We start from the raw sequence: 26,641 nt of genomic DNA on the forward strand, positions 1-26,641 counted from the left end.
AACTTTATTATCCCCCAGGGGGAAACTCAAGTGGTCCATATTGCACATCTCCTCAAAACATACCAAAGACATATAGACAGTAGATATACCACATTAAAATAAATTTGTGATAAAAGGTGTGATGTAAGATAAAAACAATGAGATAAAAACAAAAGATAAAAATTGTGCGCTACATAAAATAAATAAAATGCATAAAAAGAAATTTGTGCACTACATAAAATAAATAAAAATGCATGAAAGGAAATTTGTACAGATGAGTGAACTAAAGTGCAACAGATGTTTTTGGTTTGTTATTGTATAGTCTTATTGCTGTGGGTACAAATGATTTGTGGTACCTCGCTGTCCTGATTGGCCTCTGCAGAAATCTGTTATTAGACCTGGTGCTTCTTAAAAACTTTGGGAACAGACGATGTGTTGGGTCAGTTAAAATTTGATCCATCTTTCTTAAAATGGAAAAGGTTACAAAACAGTCTCTAAAGAGTTTGGACTCCACCAATCCACAGCCAGACAGATTGTGTACAAATGGAGGAAATTCAAGACCATTGTTACCCTCCCCAGGAGTGGTCAACCAACAAAGATCACTCCAAGAGAAAGGTGTGTAATAGTCGGTGAGGTCACAAAGGACCCCAGGGTAACTTCTAAGCAACTGAAGGCCTCTCTCACATTGGCTAATCTTAATGTTCATGAGTCCACCATCAGGAGAACACTGAACAACAATGGTGTGCATGAGAGGGTTGCAAGGATAAAGACACTGCTCTCCAAAAAGAACATTGCTGCTCATCTGCAGTTTGCTAAAGATCACATGGACAAGCCAGAAGGCTATTGGAAAAATGTTTTGTGGACGGATGTGACCAAAATAGAACTTTTTGGTTTAAATGAGAAGCGTTATGTTTGGAGAAGGCAGCACGGTGGTGTAGTGGTTAGCGCTGTTGCCTCACAGCAAGAAGGTCCTGGGTTCGAGCCCCGGGGCCGGCGAGGGCCTTTCTGTGTGGAGTTTGCATGTTCTCCCCGTGTCCGCGTGGGTTTCCTCCGGGTGCTCTGGTTTCCCCCACAGTCCAAAGACATGCAGGTTAGGTTAACTGGTGACTCTAAATTGACCGTAGGTGTGAATGTGAGTGTGAATGGTTGTCTATGTCTATGTGTCAGCCCTGTGATGACCTGGCGACTTGTCCAGGGTGTACCCCGCCTTTCGCCCGTAGTCAGCTGGGATAGGCTCCAGCTTGCCTGCGACCCTGTAGAACAGGATAAAGCGGCTAGAGATAATGAGATGAGATGTTTGGAGAAAGGAAAACACTGCATTCCAGCATAAGAACCTTATCCCATCTGTGAAACATGGTGGTGGTAGTATCATGGTTTGGGCCTGTTTTGCTGCACCTGGGGCAGGACGGCTTGCCGTAATTAATGGAACAATGAATTATGAATTATACCAGTGAAATCTAAAGGAAAATGCCAGGACATTTGCCCATGAAATGGATCTCTAGAGAAGGTGGGTCATGCAGCAAGACAACGACCCTAAGCACACACGTCATTCTACCAAAGAATGGTTTAAGAAGAATCAGGTTAATGTTTTGGAATGGCCAAGTCAAAGTCCTGACCTTAATCCAATCGAAATGTTGTGGAAGGACCTGAAGCAAGCAGTTCATGTGAAGAAACCCACCAACATCCCAGAGTTGAGGCTGTTCTTTATGGAGGAATTGGCTAAGATTGCTCCAAGTTGGCATGCAGGACTAATCAACAGTTACCGGAAATGTTTAGTTGCAGTTATTGCTGCACAAGGGGGTCACACCTTCACATACTTTTGCCACTCACAGAGATGTAGTATTGGATCATTTTCCTCAATAAATAAATGACTAAGTGTAATATTTTAGTCTCATTTGTTTAACTGGGTTCTATTTTAGGACTTGTGTGAAAATCTGATGATGTTTTAGGTCATATTTATGAAGAAATAAAGAAAATTATAAAGGGTTCACAAACTTTCAAGCACCACTATATATACATATCACATATACATATACATATATACATACGTGTGTGTGTGTGTATGTATGTGTGCGTATATATCATGATGCCCTACTTCTTAGTTTCTTAGTAATAACACCTAGTCCCCCAGGTTCTTAGTTTCCTAGATACAGTTTTCTGGTCCCCCATTGTTTATTTTCTTTATTGTAGCTTCTAGTTCCTTAATTCATAGTTTCCTAGTTACCTCGCCTGGGCCGGAGTCCACCAGGGGGCGAGGTATTGTTTTCGGTGGGGTTTCCTTGGGTTTTTATTTATTTATTTTTTAGCAACCTTGTGAGAAAACAGCTGGACCAATCTGCATGAAACTTTCAGGATAGATGGGCATTGGTCTCATATAGAAGCTCCAACATTTTGAGGCTCATCCGGTCAAGGTCAAGGTCACCAAAAAGGTCAAAATTGTTTTTTTCATGATATCTTCCTTCATATTCTTCATATTTACTTTAAACCAATTCCAGAATGTTCATATTTCAATTCTACTTCCAGTGATATGCTACGTGACAGGTATCTCTCATAGTTTCCTTTCAAACTTTAATTTATTTGTTTGTGCATGTCTGTTAACAACCTAGCGTCTAGACGGTTGCACCAATTGACTTCAAATTTTCAGGGTAGGTGGGCAATGGTCCATCGATTACCTGATTAAATGTTGGCAGTAATCAGACCAAGGTGAAGGTTAAGGTCACCGAAAAGGTCAACCTTTCGATCAAAATAACATATTTTCCATTATAACTCAAAAACGGTTGCCGATAGACAGATGTTTACTATTATGAGCATATATGAACTCCCATATGGCCTTTCATTTGGCACTATGATCTTTGACCTTGAGTGACCTTGAAATGTCAAACTCAAGGTCACAGATTTTCAGAGGGCTGTAACTTGAAAATGGTGAATGGTAGACAGATATTTACCGTTATGAACTTACTGGAAGTGCGATATGGGCTTTCATTTGATACCATGACCTTTGACCTTGAATGACTTTGAAATGTCAAACTCATGGTCATGGATTTTCATAGGACTATAACCTGACAGTTGATGATTGAGAAATATTACCATTATTAACATATAGGTATAAAATAAATGCTACAGGGCAAGATTTGTTTTGCCTGGCAACACTTTGTTATAGCTGTTATTACTCCAGATTTTTACTGTATTGTTTAGAGCTCCTAGTACCCCAGTTTTGGCTTTTTTAGGCTTTTTAATTATATTTCCTCATCCCCTAGTTCTTAGTTTCTCAAATGCAGCTGCTAGTCCCCTAGTTCATTTTTTTTTTAGACTTTACCCCTTTTCCCCTTGCATGTAGGCTATGTTCAGATTGTCAGTCCATATCAGATTTTGTGCATATCCGATCTGAATCCGATTTTCCTGATTGACTGTCCACATTATACAGTACTGTGCAAAAGTCTTAGGCCCCCTATTTTTTTCCATATAAACTTTGTTATAGATTTCTATTTTATGACTTCTACATCGTTCAGTCACTCCAAAAACATTTTCGAGTTCCAAACGTTCGTTCATTTTCCAGCACAAAATTTAATGTTACAGGAAAAAAATGTTCATATCTGAGTGGCATATTCCATAAGAAAGCACTTTTCAGATTAAAAAAGAAAACATAATGAAGGCTACTGGGTTTTGGAGCAAAATTAACAAGTGAGTGTGACAGTCAAAATGTCCAGAAGAACTGTGGTTGGTTCTGCAAGATATTCAGTAAAATTTATAACTCATCTCCTTATAAAACTGCACTCATTGTGTGTGTGTGTGTGTGTGTGTGTGTGTGTGTGTGTACATTATATATATATATATATATATATATATATATATATATATATATATATATTTTTTTTTTTTTAAGCAATGGGTCGTCTCACATCAAATATTGACTTTTGTAGGTGTATTATGCTTATGTGTATGTAGATTGGTTTCAAGTGATCAATCTTTAATAATTAAATTGAATCAATCCCATTGAATCGTTTAATTTGACTCATTTGAATTGAATCATACCATAGAATCAGTCTCATTGAATCGATTCAAGTGAATCATTCAAGTGAATCATTTAATGAATCATTCGGTGAATCATTCAGTGAATCATTTAATGAATCATTCGGTGAATCATTTAGTGAATCATGCCAGTATTTGATACAACTCAGATTTTTTATCACTTACCAAGCTGCAGCTAATGTTCATATACACCTTAATAGTTCTTTTGCGATGTGGGCGACTTCCAGAAGTATCAGAACAGCAGACAAACCACACACAGTTTCAATAATAATGGAATTTATTATAACAGAGATAAAAAAAAGAAAATAAAAAGGAAAAGAAAAAAATTGAATAGCAGCAGAATGAAATTTATAAACAGAGTGTGTATATGTGTGTGAGTGTGTGTAAGCAAAAGATTAGCTTTGTAGGCTAACTAGACAAAGGAAAGCTAGCTAGCATGTGTGTGTAGACAAATGATTAGCTTTGGATGCTAACTAGACAAAGGAAGGCTAGCTAACATGTGCTTTTCAGGCCTAGTGGATGGCCACGTGTTTAAGGCCTAGTGGATGGAGACAAAGGCTTTCCAAACAGCTAACCCCCTAGCTTTATAGTATTATTCAATTTACTGAAATCTTAATGAGGTCAAAATATGGGTGAGTAATGAAATTAAAATGTTAAGAGAGAGAGAGAGAGAGAGAGAGAGAGAGAACATGCAAAAACTATTGATTAAACAATTGAAATTAACCATAACAAATGATAGAAAACCAAAATCAGTGTGCACACTTAAACAACCCCTGAGTGTAAATTCACACTAAGTAAATAAACTAATTCCTAAAAACTAGCCTTTTTGCCCAAATGCCAGTGTTACTTCAAAATCTCGCCTTTTTTGTAGAAAGCGGAATTTTCTCGGAGAGGTAGAGATCACAGGAGCTTGGAAAACTTCTGTGGGAAACAGAGGTCCTTGGGGAGCATTTCGTAGCTCATGAGAAGGAAAGCTCTGTTCAAGCACCGTGCACGGGTTTAGAAAGGGTCCAGCCGCTTACTAAACACGATAAAACTGCTTTTTTTTTCTCACAGTTGCGTACATCTTAAAAGAATAATTGAAAACCGGTTTATAACTCGCTTGAGTTAAAGATCGCATGTTTCTGGAGTCTACCGTGATCAAGGGTAAACAAAAGGGAAACGCGCTGAAGCGTGGATCTTGCAAGAAAGAAGTCATGGTTTCGGATGGTCCGATAGCGAGTGTCTCCTTTTAGGTCTGTTCCGTGTGAGTTCAGACATCGAAAGAGGACGAGATGGCAGAGTTCCAAGTCCTTTAGGGAATCCTCGAGGATGTGATGTAAGTGATCCCGCCCAGGCGTGACGTAGGTCAACGCGGAAGTTGGCTGGGAGATGTAGTTCTTAGACACAAGATGGCGCATGGTACCTACACTTTGTTTCATTTATTATGGCTTACTGCTTATAGTATTTTTTAATGTTGAAACATTTACTTTCATTATTTTTGAAGCCATTTTTGGTCTACAGCATTTCATTACATGTGCCTAAGATTTTTGCACAGTGCTGTATATTTCAAGTGATCAGATCCGATCCATGTGGCCATAGGGCAATCCTCATTTTCAGTCTTATTCCCATTGGTTGCTATAGTAATGACATGCCCATGGAAGTATTAATGACAGTGTGCTTGATAGTAGAAGTCGTTGAAGTAAACAAACCAGAATGGAGGATGATTAAATGAACTGGCTTATTTACCACATGGCATTGTGGAGCCATGGTGCCAGTTTTATCAAAATGATAAAGCGGTTAGAGATAATGAGATGAGATAAAAAAGACAGTGTCCGAGATGGAGGACACTTGCCTGCTCCACTTTATTTTGTGCACCACCAAACTAGCATGTTTCCTGTACATGTGATAATAATGTGAACTTTGTGTGGCATCAAAAGTCACGTACATTAAAAAAAAAAAAAACACCTAAAATCCTATCAGAGCAGTTGGACCTAAACAGATTTGCAAAAATGTGATCTGAATTGTATTTCCAATCACACAAGGATGTGGTTTGAAATGGATTTATAAAAATCAGATCTTATGTAATTATTGGCTGTTCAGAATTTCTACATAGGATCTGATTCCAATCAGATATGGACATAAATCGGATTTGGACTGATAGTCTGGACATAGCCTTAGTTTCATAGTTGTAGCTCACAGTCCCTCAGTTCTTAGTTTCCTGGTTATAGTTTCTCGTTCACTCATTGTTTATGTTGGTTGGTGAAGAAATACTTCACCCTGTGCAACAAAGTTTTCATTTTGCTAAATGTATCAGTCAGGATTTAGACCTCATCATAGCACAGAGACAGCACTGGTTAAAGTAGTAAACGACCTACTGTTGGCGTCTGATCAGGGCTGTGTCTCGCTACTTGTGTTGCTTGACCTTAGTGCAGCATTTGATACCATTGATCATTCCATTCTTCTGGATAGACTAGAAAATATTGTGGGAGTTAAGGGAATGGCCCTCTCCTGGCTCAGGTCTTATCTAACTGATCATTATCAGTATGTTGATATAAATGGTGATATTTCTAGACGTACCGAGGTAAAGTTTGGTGTTCCACAAGGTTCTGTCTTGGGTCCACTGCTTTTTTCTCTATATATGTTACCTCTGGGTGATATTATTCGTAAACATTGTATTAGTTTCCACTGTTATGCTGATGACACACAGTTGTATGTCTCTGCAAAACCTGATGAGATACACCAGCTTAATAGAATTGAGGAATGTGTTAAGGACGTTAGACACTGGATGCTTATTAATTTCCTTCTGCTTAACTCTGACAAGACTGAAGTACTTGTGCTAGGACCACATACAGCTAGGAGTAAGTTTTCTGATTACACAGTAACTCTGGATGGCCTTTCTGTTTCTTCACGTGCAGCAGTAAAAGACCTCGGAGTGATTATTGACCCCAGTCTTTCATTCGAAACTCACATTGATAACATCACCCGGATAGCTTTCTTTCATCTCAGAAATATTGCAAAGATAAGAAATTTAATGTCATTGCATGATGCAGAAAAACTAGTCCATGCTTTCGTTACCTCCAGGTTGGATTATTGTAATGCCTTACTGTCTGGATGTTCCAATAAGTGCTTAAACAAGCTCCAGTTAGTTCAAAATGCAGCAGCAAGAGTCCTTACTAGAACTAGAAAATATGACCACATCACGCCTGTCTTATCCACACTGCATTGGCTCCCAATCAAATTTCGTATTGATTATAAAATACTACTATTGACCTTTAAAGCACTAAATGGTCTCGCACCACAGTACCTGAGTGAACTTCTGCTCCTCTATGACCCACCACGCCTACTTAGATCAAAAGGTGCAGGCTATCTGCTGGTACCTCGTATAGTGAAGGCTACATCAGGGGGCAGAGCCTTTTCTTACAAAGCCCCACTGTTATGGAACAGCCTTCCAAGTAATGTTCGGGAATCAGACACAGTCTCAGCATTTAAGTCTAGGCTGAAAACATATCTGTTTAGTCAAGCCTTTTGTTAATGGTGTTTATGAGGTAAAGGAGTAGATCTGGAGGGTCCTCAGACAGAGTGTTTTGGTAAACTGGGATGTATGGGTGCTGTCAGTCCCCACTCGCTTGCTCACTCGAGTTTGTTGACAGTGTAGTGGCTGGCTGCTTTATGTCCCGGGGCTCCCTCATGCCTGTGTTACCTTCTGGCTCTCTCCTTTTAGTTATGCTGTCATAGTTAGTTGCCGGAGTCCCTGCTTGTACTCGGTGCAATATGTATACTGTTCCTACTTATTCAGGTGACATTGGGCATACCTAACCACCTGTGTTTTCTTTCCCTCCCCCCCACCCCAAATCTGTCCCTCTGAGTTACATGGAGTCAACAGGAAATCTTTTGGTGGAGAGGGTGGAGACCTCGACTGGCTATCGTAGCCTGCAGGGAATCGGCCGTCAGACATTCTGTCACATGTCCCAGACCCGGTGAAATGTAACTGAATTGTCTTGGCCAGCCCTAAGGGTCCCATCTGCATCTCATCATTGCTGAGGAGTGTGCTCCCATCACCCAATCAAGCATCCAGCCAGAGCAGGTCATGATATATTTTACCATATTAACATGCCATTGTTGTGTGTTATGCCTGATGTAAAGACTCTCGTCTCTGCGAGCCTACCACACAGATTTAATACATGACATTTTTAGGGCATACCTAACAACATGTTTTCTTTCTCTTTCTCTCCCCCCCCCCCCAATCTGTCCCTCTGAGTTACATGTTGATCCTGGGATTGAGATGCTGGCCTCTTCTGCCCCTCGGACCTGCTTGATCCATCCTGGTGCCCTGTGTCTGGTCGGAGTTTTATCGCACCGCTCCTGTGAAGGACGGCCCCATGAGGACAGTTGAGGGTTATACCTGTTAAAACTGTTAATATTATAGTCAGGCTGTCTGTTGTTGCCCAAATGAGGATGGGTTCCCTTTTGAGTCTGGTTCCTCTCGAGGTTTCTTCCTCATGTCGTCTGAGGGAGTTTTTCCTTGCCACTGTCGCCACAGGCTTGCTCATTGGGGATAGATTAGGGATAAAATTAGCTCATGTTTTAAGTCGTTCAAATTCTGTAAAGCTGCTTTGTGACAATGTTTATTGTTAAAAGCGCTATACAAATAAACTTGATTTGATTTGATTAGACATCACTACTTTTCACCTTTGTTGTCTTTGGATCAAATGAAATTCAACATATGGTGCAGGCCATGTACTGAAGTAAATCAGATGGAGAGTGGTTGTGGAAATGTAAAAGATGCAAGAACAGTGAGTGATTGGTTTTGATCTATCTGTACTGAAGGTGGTTGAGTTGACAAAGGGTGATCTAGGAATGTAGACCTCTGGCACCCAGGAGATTCTACCTCACAGATCGATCTGAGAGCAACAGTTACGGATGCAAACTCGTCTTGCATCATCTGTTCAGAGATGTTTTCAGTTTATTGTCGGAAAAACATTATCTACATTCAAGAGTGTGCTGTAGCTATATGACTGGAAGATGTGATTGACGAAGCTGAGTTATCTGTGTATGACAAGATAATGTCAATGGATGATGGAGCATTACATGACTGGTCAGGATAGCCTTATGAAAACAGAGAGCAGATGTGTGAGTGAAGATAAGTTTCAAGGATTTAACTCGAACTAGCCCAAGCAAGTAGCAATCAGACCAGCCTGCACCAGTTTCAAGCATGCCAAAGAGATATCTCCATAGTCAGAACTTGTTCTGGAGCTCAAGACAACCAAGAACTCCCACTACAGGCAGGAGTTGTTGAACAGGGAGGAGATAAAGAGGTGAAAGCTGTGGAAACATCATCACAAGTGGACAAAGAGACAGATGGGAGGTTCTAGGAAATTAACGAGGCAGAAGGTGGAGCTTCAGGCACTGACTTTTCAGACAAATTTTACATCCTGCCTGAACCAAAAGTCAAAGTCCTTGTGGCACATAGGGCAGCACCAATCTCTATAGCCCTCAGCCTCTCACATAGCTCGGGTTAGACTTGAAATGAAATGAAAAGGCTGAAGAATGGTAAAGGTATGGGAACGGACAAAATATATGCTGAACATCTCAAGTATGGAACATCAGAACATCTACTAGCGTACCTTGTAATCCTAGTGAACTTAGTATGGACGTGCCTTCAGGTACCAACTCGATGGCTTACAGCAAGCATCACATGTCTATACAAACGCGGAAAAAGGTCGTACGCAGAGAATTACAGAGGGTTAAGTATCATCGCAATGCTCTCAAAGATTGTGTCATCAATAATTGTTGACAGGATGCGCGATGCTTATGAATATATACTACTATCATCCCAGTTTGGTTTCCGTGGCAACAGATCAACTAATGATGCGATATTCATACCACGCCACATACTAGAGAAGTCTCATAAAGCCAACAGCCCACTGTTCATTGCTTTTATAGACTTGAAGGCCGCGTATGATTGGATACCCTGTGATGCACTGCTAAAATGTCTTGAGATTAGGTTGAAATGTCCTCGGATAATAGCGATCCTAAGAGCTTTGTATACCAACACCAATGCATTCATCAAAGGTTCAACTAAAATATTTGGAACGTTTGTTGGATGTCGACAGGGAGCCATGGAATCACCAACACTATTCAACGTATACATGGATTTTGTGGTTAGAGTTGCCCGTTACAAAGTACATAGAGCATACCCAGAGACAGGCTTTAAGATAAAATATAACATCCCTAATGAAGTCTCATCAAGGGAACTCCGACGAAACGCTAAGAGCAGAGGAGAGACCAGAATTACAGAACTCTTGTACGCTGATGACCAAGCAATCTTTGCAGAGTCAATTGAAGAACTACAAGATATTCTGCAAATCTATGACCATACGTTCACTCGTTTTGGATTAAAGATGTCATATTCTAAAACAGAAACAATGGCCTTTAATGTTGAGGAAACCATCAAAAATAGTAAAAGCCTTGTGCAAGTAAGCAACACCGAAATAAAAAAAAACATGAGAAGCTTTCGGTATCTCGGTTATACCATCACAAACTCTGGGGACAACATGAAGACCCTTGGTTTGAGGGTTGGATCGGCCTTTGAGAAATGGAATGAGTTCAAACATGTTCTAACAGATCAAAGCATACACATGACCACAAGAGTGAAATTCCTCGTTGCATGCGTAAGATCGAGACTCTTATATAGTGTACAAACGTGGCAACTACTTGAAAAAGAAAATGCAGAGATAGAGGTGGCTTGGCATGGTTTTCTTAGAAGAATAGTTAAGGGTGGCTTTAGAAGAAAGAGGGATGACATCAACAGAGAGGGTACTGACGGTGATAGTGATCAGGGGTGGCATTTCAAGCTGTCCAATGAAGACCTTCAGTGCATCACCAAAACCGCACCTGTCAGGGCTGTATGTCTGCGACATCACTTAAAGTACCTGGCTCACATTTGCCGAATGGGAAATGATGACCTTAGAAAACAAGTACTATTTACAGAAGGCGATTCAAAGTGGGGAAAGCTGGAGAGGAAACTTGGACTGGAAAGCCAACAGATTAGGAAATGGATGATGAGCAGAGAACACTTTAAGTGTCTACTAGAACTTACAGACACGTCCTCATGGGGTTAAACTCCAAGAAGAGGAAGAAAGATGGTGATGTTAGTGGGGGGCTGGTCTTCTGGCAAGCATGAGAGTTTGACTCCCCACTCACATCTGTATTGCAGCATGCTTTGTCAAACAGCAGTAGGTACCATTTTTACAATGGTCTTTGGTATGACCCAACCATTACTAGAATTCACAATCTCCTGATTGAGAAGTGGACACACTAACCACTAGGCCAACTCGCGGTTACTGTACATGACCTAAATCACCATTTAAAAAAAAAAAAACCTTTCATAATACAAATCAATCTTTCAATGCTCTTTTATTCAGTTTCAATTTATATTCCATATCATCTGTCTGCATTGAAAGGGCTGCACAGTGGTAGCCTGGCTAACGTGACTTCAAAGCTCTCCGAGCTATTGGTCTGGCCAAGATATTAAGCCCAACTGTTTCCCAGAGCCCGTGGTTGACCCGCCTCCCTGAAATGCCTCAGTTTGCTACTGGTCGAAGCCAGAAAAGGCTGTGACGAAGCTTAAACCAATCACATCACTCTTTCCTCTGACGTATGCGATGCGACGGGGCTAACTGGTAGATTAAACTCTTACCGAAGCCAGTCGGGAGCAAGGCGAAAAAGTCCTTCCTTTCAATAAATACCTCCAGGGCTGCTCTTTGCTCTGTTTTCAATGAGAACTTCCCGTTGAATGCTTTCAATACAGCATCTATGTGTTTTTTGTTTTTTATAAAGTAAAAAATATGAACAAGAAAGGGGCTACTTAACTATCTTTACATATGTTAATCGAGTAAATCAAAGTCATCCAAAAAGGATATAAAATAACCAATATCCTTATTTTCAACTAACTTTAAAGATTTGGCAAAAAGCTTGAGGTCATTCTTCCAGTGTGTAACATAAGGTTTAGTTTTAAAAAAACGACATTTGTGAATACAGCATCTATGCGTAATAGATGCGGAAGCGTGAATGAAGCGCTTCCGGCATAGATTCTGTAAACAATCTATGGCTTCCAGTCGCAGTTCTACTACGTCAGTGCCTTGAACACGCCTCTACCCAGGGCCATTGGAGATGCTCAAAGTTGATTGGTTCCCGATTTTTCGGGAGCTTGGAAGAGCTGTAGATAGCTTGCCTGGCCAGACTAAGCTTGCAACAGGCCCTCGTGTTGCATCACGCTTAGGATGGGCGGGCCCAGGCTAGCACAGTGGTGCAGTGGTTAGTACTGTCACCTCATAGTACCAATGACAGGCCATTTTATAAAGTAGTTGTCATAGTGTTGTGTAATGTATCAAATTAAAGAGTGTGAAGATCTGAACTGAAAACATTTTTAATTTTGTAAATATGTCTTTAAAAAATTAAAAAATAAAAGTTATGAACATTTGAAAATCCAGTGTTTTATAAAATTTTCATTTCTGTCCGTTGTCCCGGTCACAAATCAGCAATCATTTTCCATTGGTTTCATTTTCCATTCATGAGAATAAAACCTCAATCAGAAATGAATAGACCAAAAAGCCAAAAATAAAGAGATTTAGAATTTTGAGTATCAGAGTAAGAATTACAGATAAAGGCTCATTCTTGTAGATCACAATTATGCACCTAGAAGGCTTAAAACTAATACATCACTGAAATTGGTCTATCCATTGTGTTTAAACATAAAAGCCAGAATTTATCAGGTATGTTCACTTTAAACTGTGGACACCAAGCATGACTAATGACGGTGGTGCTCGAATGCACTGTATATAAGAGGCTCAAACTTTTGTTATTTTCAAAACAGCATTACTGATATTTATACACCTTCTCATTTTTCTCCATGAAAAAAAAAATTAGGAAAATCACTGATTTTTACAAAGGATAGAAAATTTCTCATCTCATCTCATTATCTCTAGCCGCTTTATCCTTCTACAGGGTCGCAGGCAAGCTGGAGCCTATCCCAGCTGACTACGGGCGAAAGGCGGGGTACACCCTGGACAAGTCGCCAGGTCATCACAGGGCTGACACATAGACACAGACAACCATTCACACTCACATTCACACCTACGGTCAATTTAGAGTCACCAGTCAACCTAACCTGCATGTCTTTGGACTGTGGGGGAAACCGGAGCACCCGGAGGAAACCCACGCGGACACGGGGAGAACATGCAAACTCCACACAGAAAGGCCCTCGCCGGCCCCGGGGCTCGAACCCAGGACCTTCTTGCTGTGAGGCGACAGCGCTAACCACTACACCACCGTGCCGCCCGGATACAAAATTTTCCTCAGTGAATTTTCTGATCTTGGCAGCACGGTGGTGTAGTGGTTAGCGCTGTCGCCTCACAGCAAGAAGGTCTGGGTTCGAGCCCCGTGGCCGGAGAGGGCCTTTCTGTGTGGAGTTTGCATGTTCTCCCCGTGTCCGCGTGGGTTTCCTCCGGGTGCTCCGGTTTCCCCCACAGTCCAAAGACATGCAGGTTAGGTTAACTGGTGACTCTAAATTGACCGTAGGTGTGAATGGTTGTCTGTGTCTATGTGTCAGCCCTGTGATGACCTGGCGACTTGTCCAGGGTGTACCCTGCCTTTCGCCCATAGTCAGCTGGGATAGGCTCCAGCTTGCCTGCGACCCTGTAGAAGGATAAAGCGGCTAGAGATAATGAGATGAGATGAATTTTCTGATCTTTGGCAGGCACTAGACAGCAAAGTGTTCAGCCGATTTTATTGGAAAAACAAGTCAACATGAGAGATTCAACCACTAGATGGTTATCATGAGTTTCAAGTTGGCTGAACCAACAGTGAGTGAGCTGGAAGGAACAACAAAACACACAGACCGGTGACAAATATCACTACAAAACCCAAGATGGCGGCGTCTGTGAGTTTGGTGTATTGCATTACACAATGTTGAAAAATGCTTAAAATAAAAGCTCATCACAACATCGCACAAAATGATCAATATATTTCGTAAATATGTTATCTATTCTTGAATTGACACTACTGTAGGTTTATGTAGAGTAAACATTTTTAAATGTCTTTAAAGACCAAACAAAAACTTGCTATTCTCTCATACAAATGGATGGGAGGTTCATCAGCGCAGCGGTGTGCTGTCAAGCCTACTCACAGCAAGAATGTTCTGGGTTTGAGCCCAGTGGCTGGCAGCGGCCTTTCTGTGTGGAGTTTGCATGTTCTCCCCGTGTCTGTGTGGGTTTCCTCTGGGTTTGCCCCACAGTCCAAAGACATCCAGGTAGGTTAAATGGCTACTCTAAATTGTCCATAGGTGTGAACGGTTGTTTCCCAAGCCTGGAAATGGGAGGGTTGTGGCAGGAAGGGCATCTAGTGTAAAACTATGCTCCAACTAATATGGCATGTGGATCGATAGGGTCCACAGGACAATGACCCCACACACGTAAGTGGGACAAGCTGGAAGGAGTGAGTGAGTCATATGTCTGCATCTTGTGAGTACCGAAATCAGCAATTACTCTCTCAATTATGCTTATAATCAGTTGACCTGCTATTACACTTTTCTACCAGTAGGGGTTCCTGCACAAGTCTATGCTGAGTTTCCCAAAAGCATCGTAGCACAAAGATCATTGTTAAATGGTACAGCGAGCAGCACAATGAACACTCTCTCTCCTAGTCAAGATGCCCTTAGTGTTAAGAGGCTTTTGGGAAACCCACCCCTGATCAGTCATATGGAAACATACTCACATCCTTACGCATAAGCAATACTTGATAAATCCCATTCAATGCATAGAGACATGTATGTACATGCTTTACACAAAAAAAAACTATGTGTATGCACAGTTGATAAATGAGGCCCTTGAGTAAACAAGAAGCCTGGATAGGATGTCAGAACCCTGTCACTGTTATACCAAGAAAATTGAACTGATTGTGCACTCCAGTGTACAGATAAAAACAAACCTTTCCTTTGTAATAAATAGAGTTACAGTATAAGGAGTCAGCAGCTATAAATTCATTGGTTTTCATATCAGCAAGGATCTCACATAATCTCATATAGGAGCTGTGGTGGGGAAGGCATAACAATGCATCTACAACCTGAGGCTCCTTAGCAAATTGTTTCTGAGCCCTGGTATCCTCAGATCACATTACAACTGTAGTGGTCAAAAAATACATTTTAGATGCTGTTTAGCTGTTATGCACATTCTTGTCATAGGCACTGTATTCAGCTGTGAATCCAATGATGATGTGTCCAATGATGATGGAAGTGAGGCAAGCAGGCAAAGGGATGAGCATGTGTTCTTTTTCACCTGTCCAGTGTGTTCCAGGTTGGGTCCCTTTCCTCCAGCTTCTTGGCTAAGTAAATACAGCCAGTTAGCCACTCCTCTGCTGTACTGATTTTGTTCATGGACAATTTAGAGTAGCCAATTAGCCTAACTGCATGTCTTTAGGGGAAACTGGAGCAAACCCAAACAGACATGGAGAGAACATGCAAACTCTGCCCAGACAGGTCCCTGTCCACCACTGGGTTCAAACCTAGAACCTTCTTGCTGTGAGGCAACAGTGCTAACCACTGCACCACTGTGCCACCCAATTGTAATTCGGTAATAATGACACACTCAAAAGTTCAAAAAGTAAATTAACAGACTTTTAGCCCTGTAGGTATATTGATACATGGAAGCTGGGCATACAAAAACAATGTTTTTGTTGTTATAACAAAGCATGTAACGATTCACCCAATTTCCAATTCAGTTTGATTCATGATATTGGGCTTATGATTCGATTTTCACATGATCTCATCTCATCTCATTATCTCTAGCTGCTTTATCCTTCTACAGGGTCGCAGGCAAGCTGGAGCCTATCCCAGCTGACTACAGGCGAAAGGCGGGGTACACCCTGGACAAGTCGCCAGGTCATCACAGGGCTGACACATAGACACAGACAACCATTCACACTCACATTCACACCTACGGTCAATTTAGAGTCACCAGTTAACCTAACCTGCATGTCTTTGGACTGTGGGGGAAACCGGAGCACCCGGAGGAAACCCATGCGGACACGGGGAGAACATGCAAACTCCGCACAGAAAGGCCCTCGCCGGCCCCGGGGCTCGAACCCAGGACCTTCTTGTTGTGAGGCGACAGCGCTAACCACTACACCACCGTGCCGCCCCGATTTTCACGTGATATTTCTGAAAAAAATGAAGAAAGGATTATGAAATTTTATTATAAAAAATGCAACATTTATTTTCAAATTCTTTATCAACGTAAATATTCCTTTTGTTTCAATAATACATCCTCGTAAAAGCTGTGGCACAGCAGTTATGCTCATATTTACATAGGAAAAACATCCATGAACTGTATCAGTCAGGATGTAGACCTCATCATAGCACAGAGACAGCACTGGTTAAAGTAGTAAATGACCTACTGTTGCCATCTGATCAGGGCTGTGTCTCCCTGCTTGTATTGCTTGACCTTTGTGCCGTTTTTGACACCATTGGATAGACGAGAAAATACTGTGGGAGTTACGGGAACAGCCCTCTCCTGGCTCAGCTCTTATTTAAATTATCGCTATTAGTTTGTTGATGTAAATGGTGACTTTCTAGACATACTTAGGTAAAGTTTGGTGTTCCACAAGGTTCTGACTTAGGCCCACTGCTTTTTTTCTTTATATATATGTTACTTCTGGGTGACATTATTCATAACCATGGTATTAGTTCCCACTGTTATGCTGGTGACACACAGTTGTATGCTTCTGCAAAGCCAGATGAGAGACACCAGCTTAATAGAATTGAGGATTGTGAAAAGGACATGAGACACTGGATGCTTATTAACGTCCTTCTGCTTAACTCTGACAAGACAGAAATACTTGTACTCAGACCACATGCAGCTAGAAGTAATTTTTTTCTGATTACACAGTAACTCTGGATGGCCTTTCTGTTTCTTCACATGCAGCAGTAAAAGACCTTGGGGTGATTATTGACTCCAGTCTTTCATTTGAAACTCATATCAATACCTGGATAGCTTTCTTTCATTTCAGAAATATAGCTAAGATAAAAAAAATATATAATGTCACTATATGACACAGAAAAAAATGTTCAATCTTTTGTTATGTCTAGGTTGGATTATTGTAATGCCTTACTGTCTGAATGTTCCAATAAGTGCATAAACAAGCTCCAGTTAGTTCAAAATGCAGCAGCAAGAGTCCTGACTAGAACTAGAAGATATGACCACATCACCCCTGTCTTATCCACACTGCATTGGCTCCCAATCAAATTTCGTATTGATTATAAAATACTACTATTGACCTTTAAAGGACATGGGACATGAAACATAAATGCACGCTATATCAGTTTCTTTCCATTAAAAATATGAATTAATTGCATCAACAAATACAAAATCATCTATTAAATTCAGCAAAATCATTATATTCGTGATGATAATATGGCATTTCTGCTCGAGCTCCGATATGCATATTTTACAACCGGAATAGCCGCTGTCACGTGATCATACGTCACAAAAACTTTCGGGCACAGCACAAGCGGGTAGATGAATGGAGAAGTGGATGACAAGAAAAATGTTTTTATAGTCTTTAACATGCATTGAACATCATGGTGTATTGTGCTGCTTATGGTTGCAATAATTCCAATGGGAAATGCCCTGGAGTAAGTTTTTTTGCATTTCCCAAGGACCCGAAGCTGAGGAAAGTGTGGGCTCACCTGCGCATGTGCAGTAGTGATGTGTCGGTCACGAACAATTCGGTTCAAAGAGCCGGAGTGACCGATGGGAGCCGGCTCTTCGGTGGGAGCCGAGTTGGGGAGCCGAATTAGTTTTTTGTCCTTAGGTACCTCAGAGAGAGAGACTTTCACAAAAAAAGTTGCTGTCCGATTGCGTCTTTGTGTTGTCTATTACCATTCAAAGGAAAAAAAGTAGCATGGTGTACGCCAACTTTTTTTGGTTGGGGGGGTTTGATGTCATTCACAGCTGCGAAAATACGAAAATTGGTGTAATGCTTAAAGCTGTGGAGCACAGGGGAGAGGAGTCTAATATTTGATTTAATATTTTATTTAATAAAATATTTTGTTGCACATTGTTCTGTGTTTGTTAAAATAATTTCCAACTTTGCTTCATAGTTTCTTAGGCCTGATTTATACTTCATAATTTATTTTGTGGCATTTTGTTCAAGGTCGAGTGTGAAATAAAGCCATAAAGGATAAACAGTTGATGTCTTCTGTGTATTTTATATTGGTAATATAACACAGTTTTGCATTATGTTTGTGAGAAAATAATTTATTAATTGGTAAGTAAGTTTTATTTCTATAGCTAGAACATTGTTACACTGCTATACTTTACAAAGCTTTACAATGGCTACAAAAACTAAAAAATAAAATGGAAAACATCCTATTGATAAAATATAAATAATAATGTAATTAATTAATTAGTTAATTGCAGCAATTAAATCAAAAATAAAATCTCAGGAGCTGTTTGGGAGCCGTTTGGGAGCCGAAAGAGCCGGCTCCTTATAGTAAGAAGAGCCAAAAGAGCCGACTCCCGAAAAAGAGCCGAAATTCCCATCACTAATGCGCAGTAGGCTTCGCGCATGCGCAGTAGGCTTGGTAGGACAAATCCAAGAGGTAGGATAACTTTACAGAACACCTGTTGAAAAAACTTTGCACCTACTGTTTCCCACAAACTGTGTTCGGACCATTTCACTGAGGATTCTTTCAACATTAATACTCAGGTACTGAGCGATATTAATTGCCAAGTCAAATTTAAGAGGTTACTTAAAGATGGAGCCGTTCCCAACGTCCCAATTCAGGAACAAGACGGCGGAGTGAAACCCGAAGTGCTACGGCCACCACGAGGTGCATTCGCTAAGCGTCTGAAAGCCAAGGTAAGGATTAGTATTATAATTTTGGGTGCATCAATTATTGATTATCATAATTCTGACTCGTTTCGCCATTTTGAATGTTTTCATCTCGGACTCTGGAAGCATTGTATCTCAATCAATCTCGAAAAATATCAGCAAAAAAAAAAACTAGCTTGCAACGGACTTTAGCTAGATCTATGATGAACTTTCAATGTATGATACAAAAATAATACTTTTTTCAACAAATCATTAGCCTTTGAGCAGAATTGTTTTTAACTTACCAGGAAGTGTTATCCAGCCGACCGCTTTCAGTTTCATGGGGATTGAATGAACTCTCACTCTCAGAATCATCTGACCCGTCAGAGTAAAGACAAGATCCATGTTCATGTGAATTTCCAGCTATCGGTTCAAATTGATAAGGTCTAACTTCACATCTCTGTGAAACATCGGGAATATCACTGTTGATGGTGTCCATTTCGGTAACCTGTTTACATTAGATACCCAAGCGCTGGCTCCTTGGAAAGTTTTTGTGACGTCACGGGTCAAGTGACCACCTAGCTAATTAACGAATCATTGTTTTACGCTGATGTATAAAAAAAAGTTGAATAATGTGATGATTTTCACATTTTTGACGCCCTGCAGTGATTTAGATGGCATTTCTTATGTCCTTTATACATAATTATACCCAGAAAAAAATCCATGTCCCATATCCTTTAAAGCACTGAATGGTCTCGTGCCACAGTACCTGAGTGAACGTCTGGTCATTTATGACCCACACCACACCGACTTAAATTAAAAGGTGCAGGCTATCTGCTGGTACCTCATATAGTGAAGGCTACATCAGGGGGAAGAGCCTTTTCTTACAAAGCCCAACAGTTATGGAACAACCTTCCAAGTCGTGTTCAGGACTCAGACACAGTCTCAGTGTTTAAGTCTAGGCTGAAAACATATCTGTTTAGTCAAGCCTTTTGTGAATATATATTTTTTTAAATTCAAGGAGTAGATCTGGAGGGTGCTCAGGCATAGAGTGTTTGATAAACTGGGATGCATGGATCTTGTCAGTCCCCCACTCACTTGCTCACTTGAGTTTGTTGACGGTGTAGCGGCTGGCTGCTTTATGTCCCAGGGCTCCCTCATGCCTGTGTTACCTTAAGGATCTCCCCTTGTAGTTATACTGTCATAGTTAGTTTTGCCAGAGTCCCTGCTTGCACTCAGCACAAAATGTATACTCTTTTTACTCATCAGATGACATTGGGCATACCTAACAACCTGTGTTTTCTCTCTTTTTCTCTTTTTCTCCCCCCACTCTGTCCCTCTGAGTTACATGTCAATCCTGAGATCGAGATGCTGACCTCTTCTGCTCCTCGGACCTGCCTGATCCATGACATGAGGACAGCCTCATACAGACAGTTGAAAGTCACACTTGTAAGAAGCTCTGGACTCGTACAGTAATGCTTTTATGTCTGAGGACTACAGTTGACTTGCTAACTTTAGGACTGAAGTTGTCATGAACAGTTTTACACTCAAGTTTCCATCAATGAAGAATTATAACGTCAATGAAACAGACTTCATGTTAAAACTGTTAAAAATGTTATAATCACATTGTCTGCTATCACCCAAATGAGGATGGGTTCCCTTTTGAGTCTGGTTCCTCTCAAGGTTTCTTCCTCATGTCGTCTGAGGGAGTTTTCCCTTGCCATCGTTACCATAGGCTTGCTCATTGGGGATAGATTAGGGATAAAATTAGCTCATGTTTAAAGTCATTAAAATTCTCTAAAGTTGCTTTGCCACAATTGTTAAAAGCTCAATAAAAATAAACTTGACTTGATAATAATAATGGTTCATTTTATTATTTCCTCTATTCAAATGGTCACAAATTTCTGCAGCATGCTGGTGTAGTGGTTAGCACTGTTGCTTCTCAGCAACAAGGTTCCAGGTTTGAGCCTAAGGCCCCGGTCACACCGCCCGAACTTTGCTGGAGCGTTCCTTGAACGGTAGGGAGGGGGGGCCGAATTTCGACAACGCTCGTCACCGCGCACAAAATGGGAAAAAAAATCGAAAACACGGGTGTTGGCTTAGCGGTGCACCGCTGAAGCCGGCGTTGCGTTAGCGTTGGTTTAGCGGTAGCGAGCGGTAGCGAGCGTTGGTATAGCGGCGTTCTGCGCATGCGGGCTTTGGCTCGGCAGGGGTATAAAGTTGGTTTAGCACCAATCATAGCAAGTCTCTCAGCATCCATGGTGATACAGTTTTACTGTAACTTTGAGCAAATTCGATATAGATGAGGTCTGAACTCAACGGCAGCTCGATTCCAAATGAGCTCCTGGTCCATTTCTCCCCGTATTCACGGGCGCAGATAGAGGGGGGGACGGGGGGGGGGGGGGGATTTGTCCCACCCAGATTTAAATTCACTTCGTTCGGTCCCCCCCACTTATAGGGTGGAAAAAACATCTATGCTGTCTTTCTTTGCATAAGGCAAACCTCACGGAAAAATCAAAAGACTAATTACCATTCGGTTTATTGAGGTGCACAGCAGTGTATACATAGTTGCAACAACTCACATAAAACAAAACAAAGACTGATATTCGGTTGGTTGAGCTGCACAGACTGCACAGGTTGCGAGCTCAAGCTTGGTTTCTATGGTAACCCACAACAAGCTTGACAGGCATATCGGGGTTGGGGTTGGTTTGCTGGCAGCTTTGTCCCCCCCAGTTTTTTGTCCCCCCCAGTTCAAAAAACGTATCTGCGCCCCTGCCCGTATTTATAGCCAAATTCTGGTCCCGCTCCGACACCTGTATACCAACGCCAAACCAAAGTTCATCGCCGCCATGGATAGCTGCTTCAACGCCCGACACCGTTCCAGCAACCCTGTGTCCGCTCGTAAAATGCTTACAACCGCTCCACCGAAGTTTGTGCAACGTTTAATCGCCGCCCGGGCAATGCTGGCGAAGCAGCGGTGGTCCAGTGTTCAAGATTTCTGCGTTGGCCTAGCGGACCCAAGCGTCCACGAACTTGAGTCTAGCGGTGCCAAACTTTGACTGGGCGTTGGTGGAGCGGGGGTGAACTTTGCCGGGGTGGAAAATTGCCCCCTCCTCACCGCTCGCAATATTTTGTGCAGCTCAAAACTTTTGGAGCGGTAGGAGGGCCCCTCGAGAAACATCAGCGGTGGCCGAGCATATACGGCATTGCTTTAACGGGGGCCAACTTTTGTTAAACGGTGGTGAACGGTTACGAGCGGTGATGAATTTTTTTCACCGCTCCAGGAACGCTCCAGCAAAGTTCGGGCAGTGTGACCCATGGTGTGACCGGGGCCTAACGACTGATGGGGGCCTTTCTGTATGGAGTTTGCATGGGTTTCCTCTGGGTGCTCTGGTTTCCTCCCACAGTTCAAAGGCATGCAGATTGGGGAAAATTACCCAGCCACTGAGGCTGGACAAGACAGTACATACTTAGCGCTGGTCCCAAGCCTGGATAGATTGGGGAGGGTTGTGTCAGGAAAGGCATCTGGTGTAAAACCTATGTGGAACTGCTCTGCTATGGCGACCCCGAATGAATGGGAACAGCTGAAAGAAGAAATGGTCATAAATTTGTACTGTGATTTATTGTTGCACTATACATCATTACATGTCTAGTTATAATTAACTACAGAGATATTTTTATATTTGGAAAGACTGCACAAAACTTTTAGAGACAGTCATTTTGGTGTTATTCCCTTTGATGGTGACACCTGGTACAGTCCACACCCCGTGCACCCCCCCCCCCCAGTCCATAGTGCACTGGCTTCTAGTCCATAAGTTGTTAATGTACTGATCTGCTCATTTTTTGTGTCCTCAGGAACTGCACCAGTTTCCTACTTCCTGTGTTCTCCTTGTCTGAGTTTTGGGTTTCCTCTCTGTTGTTTTGGCAGTATATGTACTAACAGAGTCTATCAAGCTGCCATAAATGCTCGCTAAACCACTCTGTCATTCCACACTGCGTGTGTGTGTGGAGAGAGAGAGGGAAAAGAAAGTGAAGAAATGAGGTTTGGATGCATTTTCAATATTATACTGCATTTCAGTAAAATGTTTTCTGTTTATGCATGTGTGTGTGTGTGTGTGTGTGTGTGTGTGTACACAGACCTTCTCTGACACTGATAGATGACAATGCTCACCAAGCTGTTATTCTTCCTACAAGCACTGGACTTTTCATCTTTTCATCTGCCATCAAAACTCCATCTCACCACACACACACACACACACGCAATTATTACTACTACTGCATGTATAATCATACTATGTATGTGTTCAGTGACGAAGGGTAAGAAGAGAAAAAACTTTTTTCTATAAGATAAAAGGCACTTGTTATCAAGAGAGAAAACGCAAACGCTGCAGATCTGCAAGATTTTTTTCCCCAGCTGACTGCTATAAATTGTTATGAATCTTGTTAAAACAGAAAATAAAACAGGGAACTTTATGATAATATAGTGCATACTGTCAAAGAGGTCATACAGTAAAGTGTTTATTGGTTATAACTGAATTAGAATTGTAAATTTCCCAGCAGCAGTGCTCTTGGCTTTTCACACACATTACAGTAAAATGTCATCAGTTTTTCCACTTAAAGGTGACATACCTTTTTTCCACAAGTTCACACAGTTCCTTGGGGTCTTCATTAAATGTCTGTGACATACTTTGATCAAAATAGCACAAGGATAAAACACCACAGCTCCCTTTTCACTCTGTTTAAACAGACCTGTTCAAAACGGCTGATTTGAGAGCCTGGCCCTTTAAATCAGGGGTTCTCAGCCACTGGGCCGTGGCCCATTAGTGGGCCGTGATTTTATTTTATTTTTCTAGTTGAAGCTAATTTTTACTCATAGTAGGGTACAATGGCTGGGTTGCATTTGACGTCACAGCCACCTCATTAAGCTACAGTCACACAACAGCTTGCGATGCTTTGCGATGGGTTATCGATGAAAATGAGGCATTTTGACGACAATGCATGGCAATATACAGTATATGTGAGCTAAAAGTTGTGGTCACACAGCAGGTGAACAGTTGACTGATTGAGATGCTGACCTCTTCTGCCCCTCGGACCTGCTTGATCCATCTTGGTGCCCTGTGTCTGGTTGGAGTTTTATCGCATCGCTCCTGTGGAGGACGGCCCCATGAGGACAGTTGAAAGTTACACCTGGAGGACGCTCTGGACTCTTACAGTAATGCTTTTATGGCTGAGGACTATAGTTGACTTGCTAACTTTAGGACTGCAGTTGTCATGAACAGTTTTGCACTCAAGTTTCCATCAATGAAGAGTTTATAACATCAACGAAACTGACTTCATGTTAAAACTATTAATGTTATAGTCATGCTGTCTGTTGTTGCCCAAATGAGGATGGGTTCCCTTTTGAGTCTGGTTCCTCTCAAGGTTTCTTCCTCATGTTGTCTGAGGGAGTTTTTCCTTGCCACCGTCGCCACAGGCTTGCTCATTGGGGATAGATTAGGGACAAAATTAGCTCATGTTTTAAGTCGTTCAAATTCTGTAAAGCTGCTGTGCGACAATGTTTGTTGTTAATGTTTTGCTGGGATTCGAACCTGGTTCACTGGTGTGATAATCCAGCAAACCCCCACTAGGCCACCAGGGGGATGACTGAAATGCAGAGGCATGAGGCAGAAGTAGAAAAAGTCTCAAAAAGGTTTATTTACAATATTTACACTATTTACAATCCAAGGCAAAAACAAAAGTATAATCCAAACGCTCAGAAGATAACCAGAAAAAAAAAACAAAGAAACAAAGAGCCAAAAAACCAAAAAAGAAGAGGCAAAAATACAAACGCTCAGAGGATCCAAAATGGTAAACACAAAGTCCAAAAAGTCCAAAAGAAAGCAAAGTACAAAAACCACAAAGACACGGGCGAGGAAATCGGAACAGAGGTAACTGGAGCTAAACATAACAGCACAAAGACTCTGTGACAAGAGGACTGAACACAGGGGTATAAATACACAAACTAATTAAGGACAGGGCGGGGCAGGAAACAGGCAATAAGACAAAAACAAAACACAGAACACAGTGGTGACCTCTAGAGGCCAAAAACAAAGATGACCAGAAAAGGAAATACCAGTGGCCTCTAGAGGCCAAAACAGTCCCAGTCCTAACAGTTAAAAGCGCTATACAAATAAACTTGACTTGACTTGACTGTCACACCTTCACGCACTTGAGTCTGGCACAGCTTCAGTGGCTGCGCGTGCTCACCGAGCGCGTTGTGCACATGTTCGGGACCCAGTTGTTATGGGAAACACCTGATACTGATTTGAGCGCAATCAGCACATGCAGATACACTATGGGCACTGTTTTCACAGAGGCTTTGCGATGTATCATCATTATCACAGTTATGTTTGTTTCTAGCCATGTTTATAACGCTGTTTAAATACTCTGCTTTATGACTCTGCTTTCTGTTTTGCTTTCATTTTTGTAAATATCACACCTGCTAATAAACACTCTTCCTGCATTTAGATCTGTCTACACCAATCTATCTTGTAGTGTCCTGATCCCCAGATCTTTAACCCAGCCACATATAAAAAGTTGTACTCCTCCATGCTCTTCCAGGTTTTAATCTGCTTATCCATGTAGAACGATATCTGTCAGCAGCACCAGGTAGTTTGAGACGTCGGGGAACTCAATAGATGAATAATTTTCCAACTCATAGGAAAAATCCTTCTTTGTTAGCATGTAAGGATCTAATCCTATTGAGTGGTTTCTATATCCACTTCTTTTGATTGTACTTCTTGGTTTTAATAACTTGCTTTTTTGTTGTACACAAACATGGCAATAAATTCTTGTGTTAATGGACCAGACTCCACTTTTGGATCATTAATCGCTTTTGACTAAGAATGCCCTGCATGCATGGTTTGGCTTCTGGTACATCCCATACGGTTTAAAATACAATACCTACAATTGAAAACAGTTTGTTTTCATTGCATTTATTTAATTCCTGGGCTCCCAGCTGTAACAGGGAGTGATGTTGCCTCCCATTAATACACTTTACAACAGATTATTAGATTCTAATAGAATAGAAAAGCCCACATAATTGGGGATCTTTTTTAATGGGCCCTGACTTCTCATCTCATCTCATTATCTCTAGCCGCTTTATCCTTCTACAGGGTAAAGGATGTCTTATTTCAGAGTTTGTGGGTTGATTGGCTCCAGATACCCAAATGTATGTGCACAAGCACTGAAAAAGTCAGTTGGTCATAATATGTGGTTTAGTAATTGGTAGTTTAGTAAATATGACATGATGCATAAGCTCTCCAAAAATATGCTTAGCGCCACTCATGATGAACAAAATCTCAGCAATTTCTTGGATTTTCTCTGTTAATACACCCAGTGAATGTGCTGTATACTTGTCATCTAGGCATTTTGCATGAATTTCCTTAATTACCCTGCTTTGGTGTGCACATTAATATAAACTTCATGCTTTCTTTGGCTTTTGGCATCTTTAATTGTTATTGTCACCCAGGACTTATTAGCAATGCATGTGAATTGAATAGCTGGTTTTGCAGGTATTCAGTTACTCGTACTTGCACTCCACACACACACACTACTCTGTCACCATTATGTCAGCGTCACTGCTGTGCTATCAATCAACCCAATAATATCCTGATAACGCTAGGCCTCCAGTGATCCGTTTATCTCAGACATATTCAAATGTTTTCCCTATGAGCCCTCATTCCCAGTTTTTTTTTTAGAAAAATTTGCATCCCGCCTGTGCCCCACCTGCAGTCTGTTTCAT

At 41.4% G+C, this 26,641-nt stretch overlaps 1 protein-coding gene across 1 annotated transcript in view; it reads left to right on the forward strand.

Moving 5' to 3' along the window:
- Positions 1-6,625: 6,625 nt before the first annotated feature.
- The window catches only part of LOC132882647 (uncharacterized), a gene marked incomplete at its 5' end in the record, with an annotated part of 53,515 nt that continues 33,499 nt past the window's right edge, over positions 6,626-26,641 (forward strand). The window contains one exon of the mRNA XM_060915732.1: positions 6,626-7,510. Coding sequence (XP_060771715.1) covers positions 6,626-7,510 — 885 coding nt within the window. The remainder of the gene's footprint in view (positions 7,511-26,641) is intronic.

The sequence above is a fragment of the Neoarius graeffei genome, chromosome 3 (genome assembly GCF_027579695.1).
Source record: "Neoarius graeffei isolate fNeoGra1 chromosome 3, fNeoGra1.pri, whole genome shotgun sequence".
In the NCBI taxonomy this organism is placed as follows: domain Eukaryota; kingdom Metazoa; phylum Chordata; class Actinopteri; order Siluriformes; family Ariidae; genus Neoarius; species Neoarius graeffei.